This window comes from Panthera onca, chromosome F2 (assembly GCF_046562875.1).
Source record: "Panthera onca isolate mPanOnc1 chromosome F2, mPanOnc1 haplotype 2, whole genome shotgun sequence".
In the NCBI taxonomy this organism is placed as follows: Eukaryota; Metazoa; Chordata; class Mammalia; order Carnivora; family Felidae; genus Panthera; species Panthera onca.
The window spans coordinates 20,296,819-20,315,350 of record NC_138356.1 but is presented as its reverse complement, the minus strand read 5'-3'; the positions used below and the strand labels follow the sequence as shown (position 1 = coordinate 20,315,350).

At 40.0% G+C, this 18,532-nt stretch overlaps 1 protein-coding gene across 5 annotated transcripts in view; it reads left to right on the top strand.

Moving 5' to 3' along the window:
* Positions 1-18,532, top strand: part of SLCO5A1 (solute carrier organic anion transporter family member 5A1) — a 300,952-nt gene that overhangs the window by 251,660 nt on the left and 30,760 nt on the right. For all 5 annotated transcript variants that reach the window (XR_013553601.2, XR_013553600.2, XM_078441935.2 and 2 more), the window contains one exon: positions 16,476-16,674. Coding sequence is in view for 3 of the 5 variants with exons in the window: in XM_078441935.2 (XP_078298061.1) it covers positions 16,476-16,674 (199 nt within the window). In the remaining 2 variants the exon portion in view is untranslated. The remainder of the gene's footprint in view (positions 1-16,475; positions 16,675-18,532) is intronic.

Genomic DNA, 18,532 nt, shown 5'->3' with positions numbered 1-18,532 from the left:
GAGGAACCTCCACACTGTTTTCCAGAGTGGCTTCACCAATTTGCATTCCCACCAACAGTGCAAGAGGGTTCCTGTTTCTCCACATCCTCTCCAGCAATTATAGTCTCCTGATTCTAAGAACAAATATATCTTTACAAATAGTCCACCAGAGCTGAAGTCAAGGTTCTGGTCTTGTGCTGTACTTTTGGTATTGTGGTGAACCTAGTAGGTAGGTTCTTCTGTGAATATCATTTGTTGTTTCTTTTTTTTTTTTTAATTTTTTTTTCAACGTTTATTTATTTTTGAGACAGAGAGAGACAGAGCATGAACGGGGGAGGGTCACAGAGAGAGGGAGACACAGAATCGGAAGCAGGCTCCAGGCTCTGAGCCATCAGCCCAGAGCCCGACGTGGGGCTCGAACTCACGGACCGTGAGATCGTGACCTGAGCCAAAGTCGGACGCTTAACCAACTGGGCCACCCAGGCGCCCCTGTTGTTTCTTATTATATTATATGATTAAACTTCAAATGTGAATAATTTGCCAAATAGTATATATTTAACATACATTGAGGACAAATTATAGATACTCATCACTATCTGCCTCAACCAAATTCATTCATATATGCACACACATGTGTATATACACACACATCTGTATGCTTTCACACACACATCTATACACATACACAATACATACACACACTTGTATGCACACAGGTACATATTTACACACACACACACACACACACATACACACACACCGCAAATGTTAACAAATTTGATCCTTTTTGTATTGAAGGCTTAAGTTTGTTTTAGGAGACAGTGAAACGAATTGAAACAAAAAAAGGTAGGAGTTAGGAGACTAGGTTTCAGTTTTAGAAGGAACAATGGATTTGGAATTCAGATAGTAGCTTTCTCCTCTCAGACTTGAAAGGACTCTGGCTTGGAAATCAGATTTGTGTCCTGGCTGTGCTCTATGAGCCTGCTGATATCATTTGTGTGACTTACTTTCCTGAATGTTTAATTTTACGGAAAATGAGGATAAATAGTAACCCATCTCATGGGATAAGATTAAGTGTAAGTGCTTTAAGGCTTAAAGTACTCTACAAATTTATCATGATGATTATATTGTCATTTCATTTTCCCAAAGTCTGTTTCCTTATGTGTTATAAGGAGATAATACCTGTTCATAGAGCCATTATATTGATCCATTAAATGATTGATATGAATGTGCTTTGAAAACACTATAAAAGTTCATTTGCCTCATATGATTTTAGGGTGTTTCTGCTAATGTTGGTTAAAGTTGAAGACCGCTTGCTCCCACATTTAACCTTTAATCCATAGTATTTATTTTTTGATGTGTACCTTATGATTCAAGACAATAATAGGTAAGATTTTTTGAAAGAAATTTTGAGGAATTTTGCTGCTTTAGGTGAGAAATTTGTCTAAAACACTTCCCTTCCTGAATATACAATTTGGAAAAATTAACCATAAAGCAAGTTTCTAGAAATAAAAATATTTTTTCTTTCACTTTTAGAAAAAACCAAACACCCATTCTTAGGGAAAACAAGTGACTTAAATGGTTGAGAAAGATCACACAAAGAAAATAACAAATGTTTGTAATTTAAATGTATGTCTATGGAAGTGTTAGCCTCATACAAAATTTAGAAAAGTTTTTGGATTTAGAATCAAACATTTACAGTCTAGCCCTTGTTTTGGCATTAACAAGCTATTGATCCAAATTAAGTCATACATCTCTCTCTCTCTCCTTTGTCGTCTATAAAATGAGGAAGTTGAAGAAATGATCTCTGATCTCCTGTGTTAAGTTAGGATTACACTTTTCTGAGAATACTGGAGACTCAAAATAACAGAGGACAAAGGAAAATAGATGTTTATTTCACCCTCACAAAAAAATCTGGACATAGGAAGCTCAGGAATGGTATAGTGACTGCAGTAACTGAGACAATTTCCAATTTCTGCTTCATCTGGACTCTTGTCCTCATGGTCCAAAGGAGAGGTGTAGCTGTCAACCCAGCATTCATAGCAGCAGGGTGGTAGGAGAGGGGAAGAAAGGCGTAAATGGATGTACTGCCTTTGCTTGCATCACATTGACCAGAACTTATTTCATGGCCACATCCAGTTGCAAGGGAGTCTGGGAAATGTAGTCTGCATTTCAGACAACCATAATCTACACTACTACTTTAGAATAGGAGTCTTGGGTCAAATGTAGCCTGCTACCTGTTTTGTTTTGTTTTGTTTTGTTTTGTTTGGTGTGCGAATAAAATTTTATTGAAACACAGCTATACTTATTTGTTTACACAAGACTGACTACTTTAGCACTATAACAGTAGTTGTAAGAGGCACTGTCAGGCACACTGAGTGGAAAATATTCGCTATCTGGTCTTTTATAAAAACAAACAAACAAACAAACAAATAAATAAAACTTGCCACCAATAGGAGACTATTGGTGTTTCTAGAAGAAAGAAGGGTAGTCCTCAGGGGATAAGTAGCACTCCCCATCATAGCTCCCAAATTCTGTGATTCTATGATAACAAATAAGAAACTCAAACAATTAATTTCATATAATGTAGGAATAATTTTGAAAATGTTAGTAAAGGCTAAAATATAGTAGTAAATACTAAAACACAAAGTCCTTTCTTGCTCTAACAGCTTGCAACTTGAGTCACACCTATTAAATTGCCTTCTTTTTTATTCTGTCCACTTCCCCATCTTGCAATGGTTGCTTTCATTTCCAGCCCAGTTGTTTAAGATATTGGCTATTCCTCTCCAGCTTTGAATAAAAATCTATTTTATTTGGCAGGTGCCTTGCATGTCCTTCATTTTGGTGAAAATTAAAATGTGAAAAGATACAGGGCTACCTTTGATTCTGGTGAAGCCCCTCAGTGTAATATCTGGGTCTGGTAGTGAACCAGTAACCACAACAGTATGAGAGGCACCCATGGCTATTAGTTGGGAGGTACATTGCATTGACTGTTGCTATACTGTCATTTTTTCTTTTGCTGGTTCACATGTCATTTGGGCTGAAATTTAAAATATTTATTGCATTTTCTTATTCTTTTTTTTTTTTAATTTTTTTTAACGTTTATTTATTTTTGAGACAGAGAGAGACAGAGCATGAACGGGGGAGGGTCAGAGAGAGAGGGAGACACAGAATCTGAAACAGGCTCCAGGCTCTGAGCGGTCAGCACAGAGCCCGTCGGGGGGCTCGAACTCACGGACCGTGAGATTGTGACCTGAGCCGAAGTCGGCTGCCCAACTGACTGAGCCACCCAGGCACCCCTGCATTTTCTTATTCTTGTATCTTTTCAAGATACTTTAGTGTCTTCCTAAAAGAAGTTTTATTTGCAAATGTGTGATTTTATTATTCAAAACCGACAGTAGATAAGATCAGAACAATAAGAGAAAGAGGCTATTGGTATTTTGCTGCGAGATTTAAAAATGGATCAGTTGGTGGTGCTCGTCATCGCATTGGGAAGTCAGGTGAGACCCATGTCATCTGTTTCTTTTCTAGTGCTTTCTACCCAATGCCTCTTTTTAAAAAGTTGATTAATTAGTAGATTTTTTTTTTTTAGTAGATTTCTGAAACCTAAGTTCTGATAGTTGGTTTGGTGTCCTCCAAAGTTGCTCAGACCATTAGATTACTAGAGTATGTTTCTATCTATAAAACTTATTTTGTGGGTATTATTACCTGTTGGAATTATGCATGTCTTTTGAAACACAACAAAGTCTTTAGGTATAAAGTGCAGAATGTATCATACTGGTTAAGATTTCCATTTCATGTGTCACTGCTTTGCTGAGTTCTTAGTTTTCTAGCTTAAGCTTTCTCTTTCAGAAGCCAAGGAAGGTTGATCATTTTTTGAATTTTCTTCTAGTTATAAAATGTTGTGACCTTTAATAATAATCTCGGCTCTCAGTAAACTTACTTCAGTGGATAGATGAAAATTCAGTGGATAGATGAACACAGTGTATAATTAGGATATCATGTATTCCCTGTGCATGCTGCACTCTCTGTCCTCCAGGTTTTTGCTCAAATGGCCCCATGTCAGTGAGACCAGCATCCCCCATTAAAAAATGCAACTCTTCTCCCAGAAGTCTTGATTTTCCTTGCTAGGCTCAACCTTTTTCTCTGGACTGCTTTCACCTTCTAACATTCAGTAAGAATTGCTTAGTTCTTGATTTATTGTTTATTATCTGGTTTTCCTACAGTACATTGTAAACTCAATGTGGGCAGGGATTTTTGTCGGTTTTATGCACTATTTATCTCCAGAGTCTAGTACAAAATCTCATATACAGTAGGTGCTCAATAAGTGTTTTCTGTTAAGGTAAAAAAAAAAGCTTTTGAAAAAAGTTTATTTATTTTGAGAGAGAGAGAGAGAAAGAGAGAGAGAGAGGGAGTGCATGTGCAAGGGAGAGGCAGAGAAGGAGAGAGAGAGTCCCAAGCAGGTTCCACACTGTCAGTACAGAGACTGATGCGGAGCTCAATCTAACAAACCGTGAGATCAAGACCTGAGTTGAAATCAAGAGTCAGACACTCAATGTACTGAGCCACCCAGGTGCCCTGATGTGTCTTAAAAATTGTATATTTTATGAGTTTTCTGAAGGTTATACTTAGCAACACATTTTTAAGTAACAACAAAAATGAATTTTAGTTTGACTACTATTTAAATGATTGGAGATTAAGACATGATGAATTAAAAGGCATCTGCAAGAAACCCACAGCTGACATCATACTTATGAAAAACTGATACTTTCCCCCTAAGATCAGGAACAAGACAAAGATATCTGTTCTTGCCACTTGTATTCACCATTGCACTGGAGATTCTAGCCAGGGCAATTAACTAAGAGACTGAAATAAAAGACATTTGGATTGAAAAGAAAGATGTAAAACTACCTCTACTGAGAGTATATGATCTTATGTAGAGAACATCCTAAAGAATCCACTAGAAAAGTATTAGAACTAGTAAATGAATTCAGTGAAGTTGGAAAATAAAAGAGTAACATGCAAAAATCAATAGTATTTCTAGACACTAGCAATGAACAATTTTAAAAGAGAAATTAAGGAAAAAAATTCTATTTACACTAGCATGAAAGAATTTAATACTTAAGAATAAATTTAATAAAAGAAGTACAAAACATATTCTGAAAAACTGTAAAATATTGCTTAAAAAAAGAAAACCTAAATAAACAGAAAGATGTCTCATGTTCATGAATTGGAGCACTTAATGTTATTAAGATGACTGTATTCCCTAGATAGATTCAGCATAATCCCCATCAAAATTCCAGCTGGCTTCTTTACAGAATTTGACACATTCATTTGGAATGCAAGCAACCCAGAACAGCCAAAACAATCTTGTGAAAGACAAAAGTTGGAGGACCTAGACCTTTTGATTCCAAGCTTAATAAAAAGCAACAATAATCAAGACAATATGGCACTGACTTGAAATAAACATAAATATCAATTGAATAGAATTGAAAGTCCAGAAACAAACCCATACATCTATGATCAACTTATTTTCAACAAGGATGCCAAGACCATTCAATGAGAAAAGAATAGTCTTTTCAAAAAATGGTGCTGGGACAATTGAATCTTCATATGCAAAAGAATGAGGCTGGACCCATACCTCACACCATGTGTAAAAACTAACTCAAAATGGATCCAAGGCCTTAATGTAAAAGCTAAAATTATGATACCCTTGGAAATAAAAATAGGCATAAATCTTTGTAACCTTGGATTAGATAATACAACCAAAGAAAAAAATACATAAATTGGATTTCATCAAAATTAAAAACTTTTGTAAATCAAAGGACACCATCAGAAAAGTAAAACAAAATAAAATAAAACCCAAAAACCCAATAAAATTCCAAAACAACAACAAAAAAGTAAAAAGCAACCCACAGAATGGGGGAAAATATTTGGAAAATCTATATCTGATAAAAGACTTGTATCTAGAATGTATCAAGAGGGCTGCCTGGGTGGCTCCGTTGGTTAAGCGTCCGACTTTGGCTCAGGTCATGATCTCATGGTCTGTGGGTTTGAGCCCTGGGTAGGGCTCTGTGCTGACAGCTCAGGGCTTGGAGCCTGCTTCGGATTTTGTGTCTTCCTCTCTCTGCCCCTTCCCCACTCGTGCTCTGTCTCTCCCTCTCTCAACAATAAATACACATTAAAAAAAATTTTAAATAGAATATATAAAGTATCCTTACAACTCAATAGTAAAAAGAAAAATAAAGTAATTAAAAATTGGGCAAAGGATCTGAACAGACGTTTCTCCAAAGAAGATATACAAATGGCCACACGAAGATACTCAACCTCATTAGTTATCAGGGAAGTGAAAATCAAAACCACAATGAGATACGAGTTTAAACTCACTGAGATGACAATAATCAAATGTTATCTGTGATATTAGCAATTAAAGATTGGAAGAAATTGGCACCCTCACGCACTGCTGGTAGAAATGTCAAAAGGTGCACCCACTTTGGAGAACAGTTTGGCACTTCCTCAAACATAGAGTCACCGTATGATCCAGAAATTCCATTTCTAGGCCTGCATCCAGAGAAATGAAACATATGTCCACATAGAAACTTGAACGTGAACATTCATCGCAACATTACTCATAATAGCCACAAATAGGAACAGCCCAAATACCCATTGATGAATGAATGGATAAATCGAACGTGGTATATCAGTGCAATGGGTTGTTTGGCCATAAATAGGAATGAAGAACTGATACATGCTACAGTATGAATGAACCTTATATACATTATGCTAAATGACAGAAGCAAGACAGACATAGTGTATGACTCCATTTATATGAAATGGCTACGATGGGTAAATCCATAGAGCCCGAAAGTAGACTAGAGTTTGTCTAGGGCTGAGGGAGACAGTTTGAAGGAAATGGGGTGATAGCTAATGGATACAGAATTTCTTCTGGGGGTGGTGAAAATGTTCGAACAATGACTGTGGGATTGGTTGTGTATGTCTGGGAGTATACTGAAAGTTACTGGATTGTACACTTAAGTAGATGAATTGTATGGTATGTTAATTATAGCTCAATGAAGCTGTAAATTTAAAAAAAAAAAGAAAAAGAGGCACAGAACATTTGGATTAGTGCGTTGACTGTATTTATTAAATGGGTGCTCTGGTCCACCTCATGAAATTAGAATTAATTTGGTAGAATTCATATGGTATCTAATGAGCAAATCTGCACTTGGCCCCTGGAGGGGGGAGCAAAGACATTGTAACAGGTATAGTTAGGTGTTTAGAAGTGTGTCTCAAAATTTCAGATAAATAGGGTTTTAAAAATCTGCTTACTTCTCCCAGGGGGAGGGTAGCTTTGTCGGGTTTTTGTGGCTCAGCTATTAGTGGGCGTAATGACGATTAACCTCCTCCATGGGAAAGCTCTGAGAGCGGCTGGATTTGGACAACAATGGAAAGGGGAGAAGTTGAAAACTGCTGAGAGAGAAAGTGGATCTTGCCCAAAGGGCCTCCAAAGAGGGTTTTGCATTTGGCACTGGCCCACATCTGTAGCCCTTGCCTCTATGAACGGAAACAAAGTGCAGTAACTTAACACCAAGGGCTTTGCTGGAGACTTATTATAAAAACCAAAAAAGTTATTAAGACTCCATTATTCTTCTGTGAAATTTCCTCTGCAAGGCTTTTTCCTTTTCTGCAGTAATTTGGTTCAAGCTTTTCGCTGTTTTGCCTGAAGTTGCCCAGAGCTGGTGAAAAATGGAAGGCAACACTCTGATTTTTGTATCTCATCATTTCGAGTTGTTCTTGCCCTCTGTGGTTTTATTGCCTACATGCAGAAAACGCTTAGGTTTCTAAGCCATAAAAGATGAAATATTAATTTGATTTGATTTTTGAATCCCTTTCCTGACGCAGCTTGGCATTTGCCGTTATGTATTATCGTAGCCGGGCCTTTGCAAAAACCTGAAATGAAAAGTGTGGTTGTTTTCTTTGCTGAATGTACCTTTCTATTACCTTTCCTTCAGTGCTCCCGAGACCTCGGATCCCCGAGATTGGGAATCTCATGTTTCCCTTCTCCTGTACAGTGTCTCCCTGTGTTGGCAGAGTTGAAGAAAGTGTTATTGTAGGTGAATGAGCCCCCTTTGTCTTAGTAGGAGTTAAATATGAGCTCTATATTGTATCTCCATGATGAAGTCACGGAGGCTGAGGCTTCTAGAAGTGTGTCTTCCATTGAAAGCCTTTATTAGTAATTTCAGCAAGGCCAGGCAAGCAATTTCAGAGCATTCTCTCTTGGTTAGCTGCAAGTGATCCCATTTGAGCCACACTGTGGCTGTTGCCGGGCACTCGGAGAGGAAGCTGTGGTCGGAGAGGTCTGCTTCTCGCACTGTGTCCTCTAACTGGAGCTACAGAGGGGCAAAACTTGAGACAGGCTGTCTGCAGCAGCCTTGTGTGAGGCGAGCCACCCTGCCGGCGTATCCGCCCTCGGGAGGATTCTTAAAAGAACTTCCTATAAATTCTTCCATTTAGCCCATAGGCTTCCCTTCAGAACTGGTAGCTTTGATGGTGGCACACGCTGTTCCCTTCAATACACATGGGCTGCTTCTCCTAATCCAAACAAGGCGTGGTTCTGGGCTTTGCTGCCCCTGCTTTAGAATGTGACTAGATGTTATGCCATGAGATATTGTGGATTTAAAGAAACTGTCTGTTCTCTGTCTTACGACAGCCACTGAATTATAAAAGGGATACCAGACATTCACCCCGATACACCGAATCATAGTTTGTGAAAGGATTTCTGAGATTTTTCACAAGGGTGATACTGAGATATGCAGGAGGAAGAGATATATTGTGCTTCTTGTGACACTTTGTGGATTTATGTATTGTTTGTGAAAATGTATGCTTACTATGCTGTCTATTCTCGGAGCACTTAAAATTTGCTAGCTTTAAGGTTTGGATTTTTTAAATATTCTCTTCTTTTATTCCCCTTTTATTCTTTTATTCCTTGTGATTAACTTCCTATAGAAAATGTTGCAAGGAAAAGTAGAAGCTGAAAAGGGTAAACTCATTTACCCTGGATGATAGGAAAAACATTTGTTTGTATTATAAGATTAGAAGCACAGTCTTTGGAAAAGTTAAATAAATTTGAGTTTGTTTCCCTGCTCTATCACATCGTTAGATGTTTCCTCATCTGTGATGTGGAAAGAGGCTATCTTTCTTCCAGCCTAAGACACCATTAATTGTACGATGCTGCATGATTTGGAGTCTATGAAAGGAAAATGCTTTTAATTCGATTATGCCACGAGGCTAAGATACTTTTGATTGTAAGACACATTCTGATTTCAGAGCAACTCAAAATCCATACAATTCTGGGAATGAGATGAGATACTGTATGTCACTGTATGTGGTATATTGTCTACACCTGTGCGTGTGTATGTGTATGTGTGTGTAAAAAGAGAGGGAGAAATAGAGAATGACTGAATGAGAACAAACTGGTCTTCCTTCTTTTCCAGATGCTCATCCTGTTCTTTCCCCTCCTTCCCTGTGCCCAGCTCCCTTTCCCTCCCCCCTTCCCTGTGCCCAGCTCCCTTCCCCTCCCCGCCTTCTCCCGTGCCCAGCTCCCTTCCCCTCTTCTTCCCCGTGCCCAGCTCCCTTCCCCTCTTTTCCTTCCCCGTGCCCAGCTCCCTTCCCCCAAGGCAGCGGCAGAACCTCAAAGTCACAATGGCTTATTTCTTACTGACTTACGTTTGCAAACCATTTATTTTTCAACATAACTAAAGAAAACTTTGGATGTGAAACACATAGGGTCAGTGAATTTAGAGAAAAGCGCATGAGGACATCTGAGATTCTGAGTATCTGTTAACTTAGTTCACACCACAGTGGGACATTTTGCACCATTGTGATTTCGTGATAGAAAAGAGGTATCAGAGGGCTGCGGACATCATAGGCATCACGTGCCTTGTCACCTTCAGTGGCTTGCCAGTTACATTTTTGCTAATAACGCTCAACTCAGAATTTTGATAACAGCGAAATTTTTCAGGCATCATTTAGTGCCTGCCAGGCTTAAACTGATCTTTAGCAGCTTATTTTGGTCCCGAATGAGGTCTTAGATTTCCTACTTGTAAAATAGGATATAGCCTAGTTCAGGAATAATTAGAAAATGGAAATGAATAAGCCATTTGAAGTTTTTGTATAATAAATTCTAAATAACAAAGCTTGTTCTTTCATCCCTACATTTCCAGGTCCTGGTAAGTGCTAGAAAGGTATGAAGATCATAAAGATAAAGTCCCTGCCATGTACAAAGACCTGAGAGTCTAGCAGGGAAGAAAGAGGTAAACACAACAGACAGTGGAAGGCCTCATGACAGGAGTTAGCCCTGGGTACCATGAAAGTGAATTATTGTTCAATAGCAATAGTGGCACAATTCAAGTTCCCTGAGCCTGGAACATTCTTGATGATGAGTGGGTCACCTAATCTTTTCCTCTTCCTTTTCAGTTTAAGGTTTTTTTGCATCCCAAATCATGCATTAAGCGTAGGTATGTTTTACGTGTCTATTTGCAATACAGATAATTTCTACATGTTGACAAAAACTACAGGGGAGGGGAAAAATTCCACCAGTAGCTTTAATATTTGGCAATTCAGTGAATATCATTTTTCATAAAGACCTTTGGGCTCCATGAAGTTACACTTTATAAGGGCAAGCAATATTGTGACTCAGAGTAAAAACTTCAAAATTGAATATTACGGGATAGTGCTTGACGTAAGCGAAAGAAAGGAAGTAGGACAATTAACATATTGACTTGCTTGGATAAGTAAGTAGAAAAAACATTTCCAACTGGAAAACAGCAGGATGTTCACAGACCTTTTATGAAGTCAAACAGGATCCTCTGCTTTGTTGACAATTAATGTAGCTATGAGGTCTTTAAATTCAGATATATACACACAGTACTAAATAGCTAACAGAGATGTATGTGTTTAAAACACATAGTAGTGGGGCGCCTGGGTGGCTCAGTCGGTTGAGCGTCCAACTTTGGCTCAGGTCATGATATCGCGGTCTGTGAGTTCGAGCCCTGCCTTGGGCTCTGTGTTGACAGCTCAGAGCCTAAAGCCTGCTTCAGATTCTGTGTCTCCCTCTCTCTCTGCCCCTCCCCTGCTCATGCTCTGTCTCTCTCCATCTCTCAAGAATAAATAAATGTTAAAAAAAACTACATAGTAGCTAAACCTCAAAGGCTTATATATTAAAGAACACATAAAAGTTTAGTGTTCAATCTTACAGATTCAATCCTATAGATAAAATAGCATATAGAGATTTTTGCCTAATTATAATGTCAATATGTTGATTTGTGCAAATGTTAAACATATTAATATTAGGTAGATAATAATGATGTTCATATTTATGATGATGATGATCACCAACATTTATTAAGTCCTGACTCGTATACTATGAGTCAGACACTGTCTTAAGCACTTTATATCTCTTAACTCACTTAAAGCTAACAACCTATGAGGAAGATACTATTCTCCCATCCAAGTACTAACCAGGCCCGACCCTGCTTAGCTTCCGAGATCAGACGAGATCGGGCGCGTTCAGGGTGGTATGGCCGTAGACGGAAGATACTATTCTTAGCCACATTTTACAGATGAGAAAATCGGAGGCCTGGGAATATTAAGAAATTTGTCCAAGGACACACAGTTTGTAGGTGGCAGAGCTGAGATCTGAACTCCGGGAATGTGTCCATGTGGCCTGTACTCTTGCCTGCATTTGTTTCTTAGACATCTGCAAATGCACTGGCTTCTATCCTCTACCACTACCTTAGGCTGGGTCCCTGAGTTCAGACCTCCACCGTCTCCCCTCATACACACAGACTTGATGCTTTTTTCCCCTGCCCACCCTCTTGTACCCCCTGGGTCCCAGCCATGTCTTGGCCACTAGAGGGCGTGAGGAGCAGAAACTCGGGGACTGCACAGCCATCCCGCCAGTGCTGGGAAAGGGGCTGATAGGGAGCAGAGGCTCTGAGGAGCCAGGAGGCAGTTGGAAGAGGGCTCTCTGGGTTCTGAGGACAAAGGGAAGGGGTGAGCACCAGCCAGTGAGGTGGATTTGAACGCAGACACGGTGCGTGGCAGGCGGGCAGCTTCTGCTGGGAGATCCCATCTTATATATTTACATCTTATAATATTTATTTATTGCTATCTGAAAGTCGAGTGTTCCAATGAAGCCTTTCATAAGCCAGAAGGGCATAAAGCGGAGAAGCAGTTATAGTTAATTTATATGGAAAAAATGTTGAGCATTACCAGGCTCAAAATACAACCCCTCTTAGGCTCTTCTGATACCTTAGGAACCTCTTCCTGATGATGCACAAAACAAATGGAGATAAAGCACAGATGCTCGCAGACACTTCAAAGCTGCGGGGCCTGATGCTGAGATGCTGAGTGTGGTTCCCAGGGAAGGGGATTGGCGGGGCCGCTCTCAGTGCCTTTATAACCCCTTGTTGCCAAACAAATGCTGAATGCTATTTTCACTCTTCGCCTTTTTTTTCCCCCCCATAAAAGTGAAAATCCTCTTTGGATTTCTTTTGGTTAGCGAAAGCAGAAGATGCCTGTAATTTCCCCTCCCTATAAGGCAGTGGGGGAGTTGGCCAGGCCTAGGATGCAGTGTGGTGCTGGGTGGGAAACCAACTTCCAGCCCCTCCAGGCTCTGCACAATCTGGTTTCCCCAGAGCCAGGCTTTCAGAAGGGGCAGCGAGGAGGCTCTGCTGTTACCCCCGTTCTCCCCAGCACCAAATCTGCCCTATTTATCCCCTGTGCCTGATATTCTAACAAGGAGACGTTTGGGTCTCTTACTTAAGCTGGAGATCTGAATGATGTACAGATTACCATGAACGGATGGTCAGAATTTCTGTTTGGATAGTGCAGTGAGATTTAGACGAGACGGGGACATCAGGAGAAAATTTTAAGGCGTCTTCACTCTGTTCAATATAACCTCATATTTACCGGTGACAAATTTGCTGTTTTGAAGAGTTGAATACTGATTAGAACGCATAGTCAAATAAATTATATTACTTTTATTTTTATTTATTTATTTATTATTTATTTTTGAGGCAGGAGAGACAGAGCATGAACAGGGGAGGGTCAGAGAGAGGGAGACACAGAATCCGAAACAGGTTCCAGGCTCTGAGCTGTCAGCACAGAGCCCGAACTCAAACTCACGGACCGCGAGATCATGACCTGAGCCAAAGTCGGCCGCCTAACCGACTGAGCCACCCAGGCACCCCAATTATATTACTTTTAAATTGTGACTTGAGCTATGAGCATGGAGGTTTGTTTTGTTTGTTCTCCTGGGGGTCTAGAACAGTATAAATTATTTAATTGAAATAAAGATTTCATGAATGTGTCATTTTCACTTTAAAGAGAAAGTCTTGCCTATTTATTTGTGTAGATAGAATGCGTACTCTTCCTTAACGATGATGATATTTTATTAAGCAGCTCATTTAAGCCCAGAGCTCTGGTCAATTTACCTAGAAGATTCCAGGGACCTGTTAACTCTCAGAGACCTCTGTGGTGATGTGGACAGAGTGCTGGGCTGGGAATCAGAGACCTCACTTTTCCTTGTGAGACACTCTCTCCCTTGTGTGCACTGTGGGATCAATCACTCCTCTGAGCTGCCAGTTTCCTCATCTGTAAAAAGGTCATTACTGATTTTGCAAAATCAGGGCTGTCGTGGGGATTACAAGATGAACACTGGTTGCCAGGCAAAGCTCAGGTTTTAGATTAATCTAATCCTTCTCTGCTCCTTTATGTGGGTTGCTGAACATGCTGGAGCAAAAACCGTCCAACCGTGTGCGCTGCTGGAGACTACAGACTTCTGAAAGCCAATCTCATCTGGACCCGTTGGGCTCTCCACTTGCAAAGCCTATTGCATATTCCCATTTTACTCTCCTACAACAATTATTCTAATCCTTGGCTGTATTTAAAATTCTCACTATCCCTGGGGCTCCTGGGTGGCTCGGTTGGTTGGGCGACCGACTTCGGCTCAGGTCATGATCTCACGGTCCGTGAGTTGGAGCCCCGCGTCGGGCTCTGTGCTGACAGCTCGGAGCCTGGAGCCTGTTTCAGATTCTGTGTCTCCCTCTCTCTCTCTGCCCCTTCCCCGCTCATGTTCTGTCTCTATCAAAAAATGAATAAACATTAAAAAAATTTTTTTTAAATAAAAATAAAAAAAATTTCTCAATATCCCTTTCCTCTAAGAGTTAGTTTTGTTTTCAATTATACAGAAAAAACAAACACACCCGGAAATAAAAAACCAAAACCATGTAAAAAAAGAATCTATAGCATGTTACCAATTCTTAAAGAAAAAAAGCATGGAAAAAAGACTGGAGTGAAATATGCCAGGATGTAATCAATGGAGTTTGTTCCTTCATACTTCTCTATGCTTTTCAAGCATTCTGTTGTAACACGTATTACATTATGTCTGCAAAATAATGGAAAAATTATGAAACAGAAAAGCTACAGTTTGAGGAGCTACCACCCACCTGTTGACTTCTCCTCCACCCCCTTCTCCCCTATCCTGTTCCTAGCTGGAATTAAGGGGTCTCTCTCTCTCCCCATCTAGTGCTAATGTGATCATCTATGCTGTTAATTCCATATTCTCTTGACTTCTCAAGGATCGTGCATTGGTATCAGATAAACCTTTCCCTCCACATTTAACCTCCCCTTCCTTTTTAGTCTATTTTTGTCAGTATATAAGTATGCTTAGTCTCCTCCAGTCTTAGCAAATGCATGGCATTCTCCAAGTCCAAACTCTACCTTAATCCCACTCTTACTCTAGAACCATACCCATTTTTCCTTTTGTAGCCCAAGTTCTGGAAAGAGTCTGAATCTGGCTTCTTCCTTCACAACACCCTTAACATTGCTTTTGCCAAGATCTCTTGTGACATATTTGTCTCATTTCAGTCTTCTCCTTACTTTCTTCTTCATACTTGGCTCAAATACAAATACTGCCACTTCTGTGAAGCCCTCCCTGATTTCTCCCAGAGAAGGCTCACATGCTTCTTTTCCAGTATTCTTCCTGTCTTTTGTCTAATTGTTTTATTGTAGTCTAATTTGTTTATTTTTATTTTAGATTATGAGGTTCTTGGGGCAGGCAATATAGCTTTTCTCTTAGCTTTAAAAAAAACTGTGAAACATAATGCACACAGAAATATGTGAATCAAAATTGAGAGATTATGAATAATCATAAAGTGGACATTTGTGTCACTATTACCCAGGGCATGGAATGGCATGTTTTCAGTACTCCAGGAGCACCCTGTATCCTTTCCTGACCCCACCTGTTCCCCCTACTATCTTGGATTTATGACCCTTATTTTCTCGGTTTTCTTCGTAGTGGCGCTGCCTATATATGTATTCCTAAACAAAGCATTCAGTTCTATCTGCACTTGAACTTTTTACAGATGCCCTCATGTCATGTGTTCTGTTTTGTTTCTTTCATCGAACATTGCATTTGTATGATCCATCCTCATAGTTGAGCATTGTCATGACCTTCACTTTTGTTGCTGTAGAGTGGCCTTTCATTATATGAATTTATAACATGCAATGTATCTATTAATGGACATTTGGTTTATTTCCAGTTTTTGGCTATTAAGATGCATCAGATTTCTTGTACACTTCTTTTTTTAAATGTGTATTTATTTATTTTTGAGAGAGAGAGAGAGAGAGAGAGAGAGAGAGAGAGAGAGAATGTGTACACAAACAGGGGAGGGGCAGAGAGGGAGGGAGAGAGAGAATCCCAAGCAGTTTCTGTGCTGTCAGCACAGAGCCTGACGAGGGGCCCAATTCCATGAACTGTGAGATCGTGACCTGAGCCGAAATCAAGAGTCAGGGCTTAACTGACCGAGCCACTCAGGCTCCCCTCTGGTACACTTCTTTTGATCCCCATGTGCCTGAGTTTCCTTAGGGTATAGATCCAGGATTGTCACAGGATGGGTGTATCTTCAATTCTACCAGATAATGGCAAACTGTTCTCAAAGTAGCTGTCACAGTTTACATCCATCAGCTGTGCAGAGAGTGACCACTGCTCTATGAGTTCGCCAACATGTGGTAGCATCGGCCTTTTAAATTTTTATCGACACAATTGGTGCAGAGTAGTATTTTACTATGGTTTTAACTTGTATTTCCCTCTTAGCAATGAGGGTGAGCACCTTCATGTGTTTGTTGGTCAGCTGGATTTCCTCTTTAGTGAAGGGCCTGTTCACGTTTCGTTCACTTTTTCAGTGGGTTGCTTGTCTTTATTTTATTGATTTGTAAAAGTTATTTTACATTCTGGATATGTGTCCTTTGTTGTTTGTATGTGTTGAAAACAAATTATAGTCTAAAATCATACACATTGAAGATTTATTGATTACGGGATTTTTTTTTTTCCCTCAGTGCTAATCAGTAAGTAGGAACAGGAGTAATTAGAAAACAAATTACAGTGTACGTTAACCTTCAGAGTAATCCTGTCCTTCCCTTCTTCTCTCTAGGTGTTATTATTGTCCCCAGTGCCGGTGTGGGGATTGTCCTGGGAGGCTACATTATAAAAAAACTGAAACTTGGTGCAAGAGAATCTGCGAAACTAGCCATGATCTGCAGTGGTGTATCTTTACTGTGTTTTTCCACCCTTTTTATCGTTGGATGTGAAAGTATTAATCTAGGGGGCATAAACATCCCATATACAACAGGGTAAGTATCCTGAAAGAGCCATTTTGTATCGTCCTGATCATGAGTTGAGTGCAAAGCCCTGTAGTGTTGGTACCCAGGGCTGGACCGTCTCCCCGCTGTAGGCGGGTCTCCTGTGCACGTTTCGTCTCCGGGGGGGGGGGGGGGGGGAAGCGGGGGCGGAGGGGGCGGGGTACGCACTCGGGGAGGGCAGCGGCCGTGGTCCCTCCTTGGTCCATGCCCCTTTTGACCCTCACAGAGTGTCTCCTAGTATTTTGGTTATAACAGGTGAGGAGGAGATGCTTGTTGGGTTAAAGGAAACGATTCTTCTTTATAATGCAATGTTTTGAGTCGCTAATATGTTCACGTAGTCGAAGAACATAAAGCTCAGTGGCAATGTAACGGGAATGAAAAGTCTTGCTCTTACCCAAGTCCTCCACCTCATCCCCCCGTCAGAGACAAACGAGGCAGGCACTTTAATTCATTTCTTACGTGTCCTGCCAAGGCTTCTTTATCGAAGAGACTATGAACATGTATTTAAAGTTTTACCTGTGTTATAGCCAAAAGGTAGCATTCTATATATGCTTTCCCAGCTTTAAAAAATATATGACAATATAGCTTGGAGATCTTTCTGTGCCAGTAATAATAATACAGAGCCTAGCCTACCCTTATATCGACACTCTCTGATGCTTTACTCATTAATCCTCATGACAACCCTATCAGGTAGGTTCTATGATTATCTTGGTTTTACAGATGGCAAAACTGAGGTACAGAACACACGTACTGGGGGTAATGCTGATAATATGTAACACACAGCTAAGAAAAAAGTTCCAACCTGTAGCATTTGCCGATTTCAGAGATTTGACTATCCCCACTGACGCTGATTTCAAGCTAAACACGTGAAGATACTGAACACCAAGCTGGGAGGAGATGCCCAGTCATGTACCATTATATAATATTTCTATCAAAGAGGTATTTAGACTTAAAGAGCCTGGTGAAGACGTAGAGAGTAGTATAATAAAATAATTAGGAGGTAATGAATTGAGTATTTATTATCTTTGTATTATTTATTTAACTGTAAGTTTATATAACTTAAAATTTTTTTTTTAACGTTTATTTATTTTTGAGACAGAGAGAGACAGAGCATGAATGGAGGAGGGTCAGAGAGAGGGAGACACAGAATCTGAAACAGGCTCCAGGCTCTGAGCTGTCAGCACAGAGCCCAATGCGGGGCTCAAACTCACGGACCATGAGATCATGACCTGAGCCGAAGTCGGCCGCTTAACTGACTGAGACACCCAGGCCTCCCTATATAACTTAACTTTTAATAATGGCTACGCTAAACAAGCAGATGACTAAATCCTTGAAAATTGAAGATTTTATGACCCAGGGTGGCTGTGCTGGATGTTACATCAAACTTAATTCAGACTTCACCCCAGAGAATTCAGAGTCTGTGCCGTTTGCACTCCTTTTAACTGCTATGTAACATTCCATTTAATTCTATCTTGTAATTTAACCAGTCCCCATTTGACAGGTGGTTTCCAATCTTTAGTCATTAAAAATAATGCTGCAAAAAATAATCTCATGCCTATATCACTTCTCCTGTGTGCCATGTATTTGTAGGATAGATTCCCAGAAATGAGATTGCACTGAATATTGCCTCCCCGGGTGTTGTATAAATTTGTACCTTTACCAGCAATGGATCTGAGGGTCAGTTTCCCACACCCTGTCCAAAGGAAGGTGGAAAATTCTTCTTTGAGAGTTATGAAAACCATAACTTATATTTCTTGAGCACATTGGGGTTATTAGAATCTACTTATTGGACAGAATTTCAGTGCCTAGATTTTGGTGCTTGGTATCAACGAGCACCGTATCCTTTTGA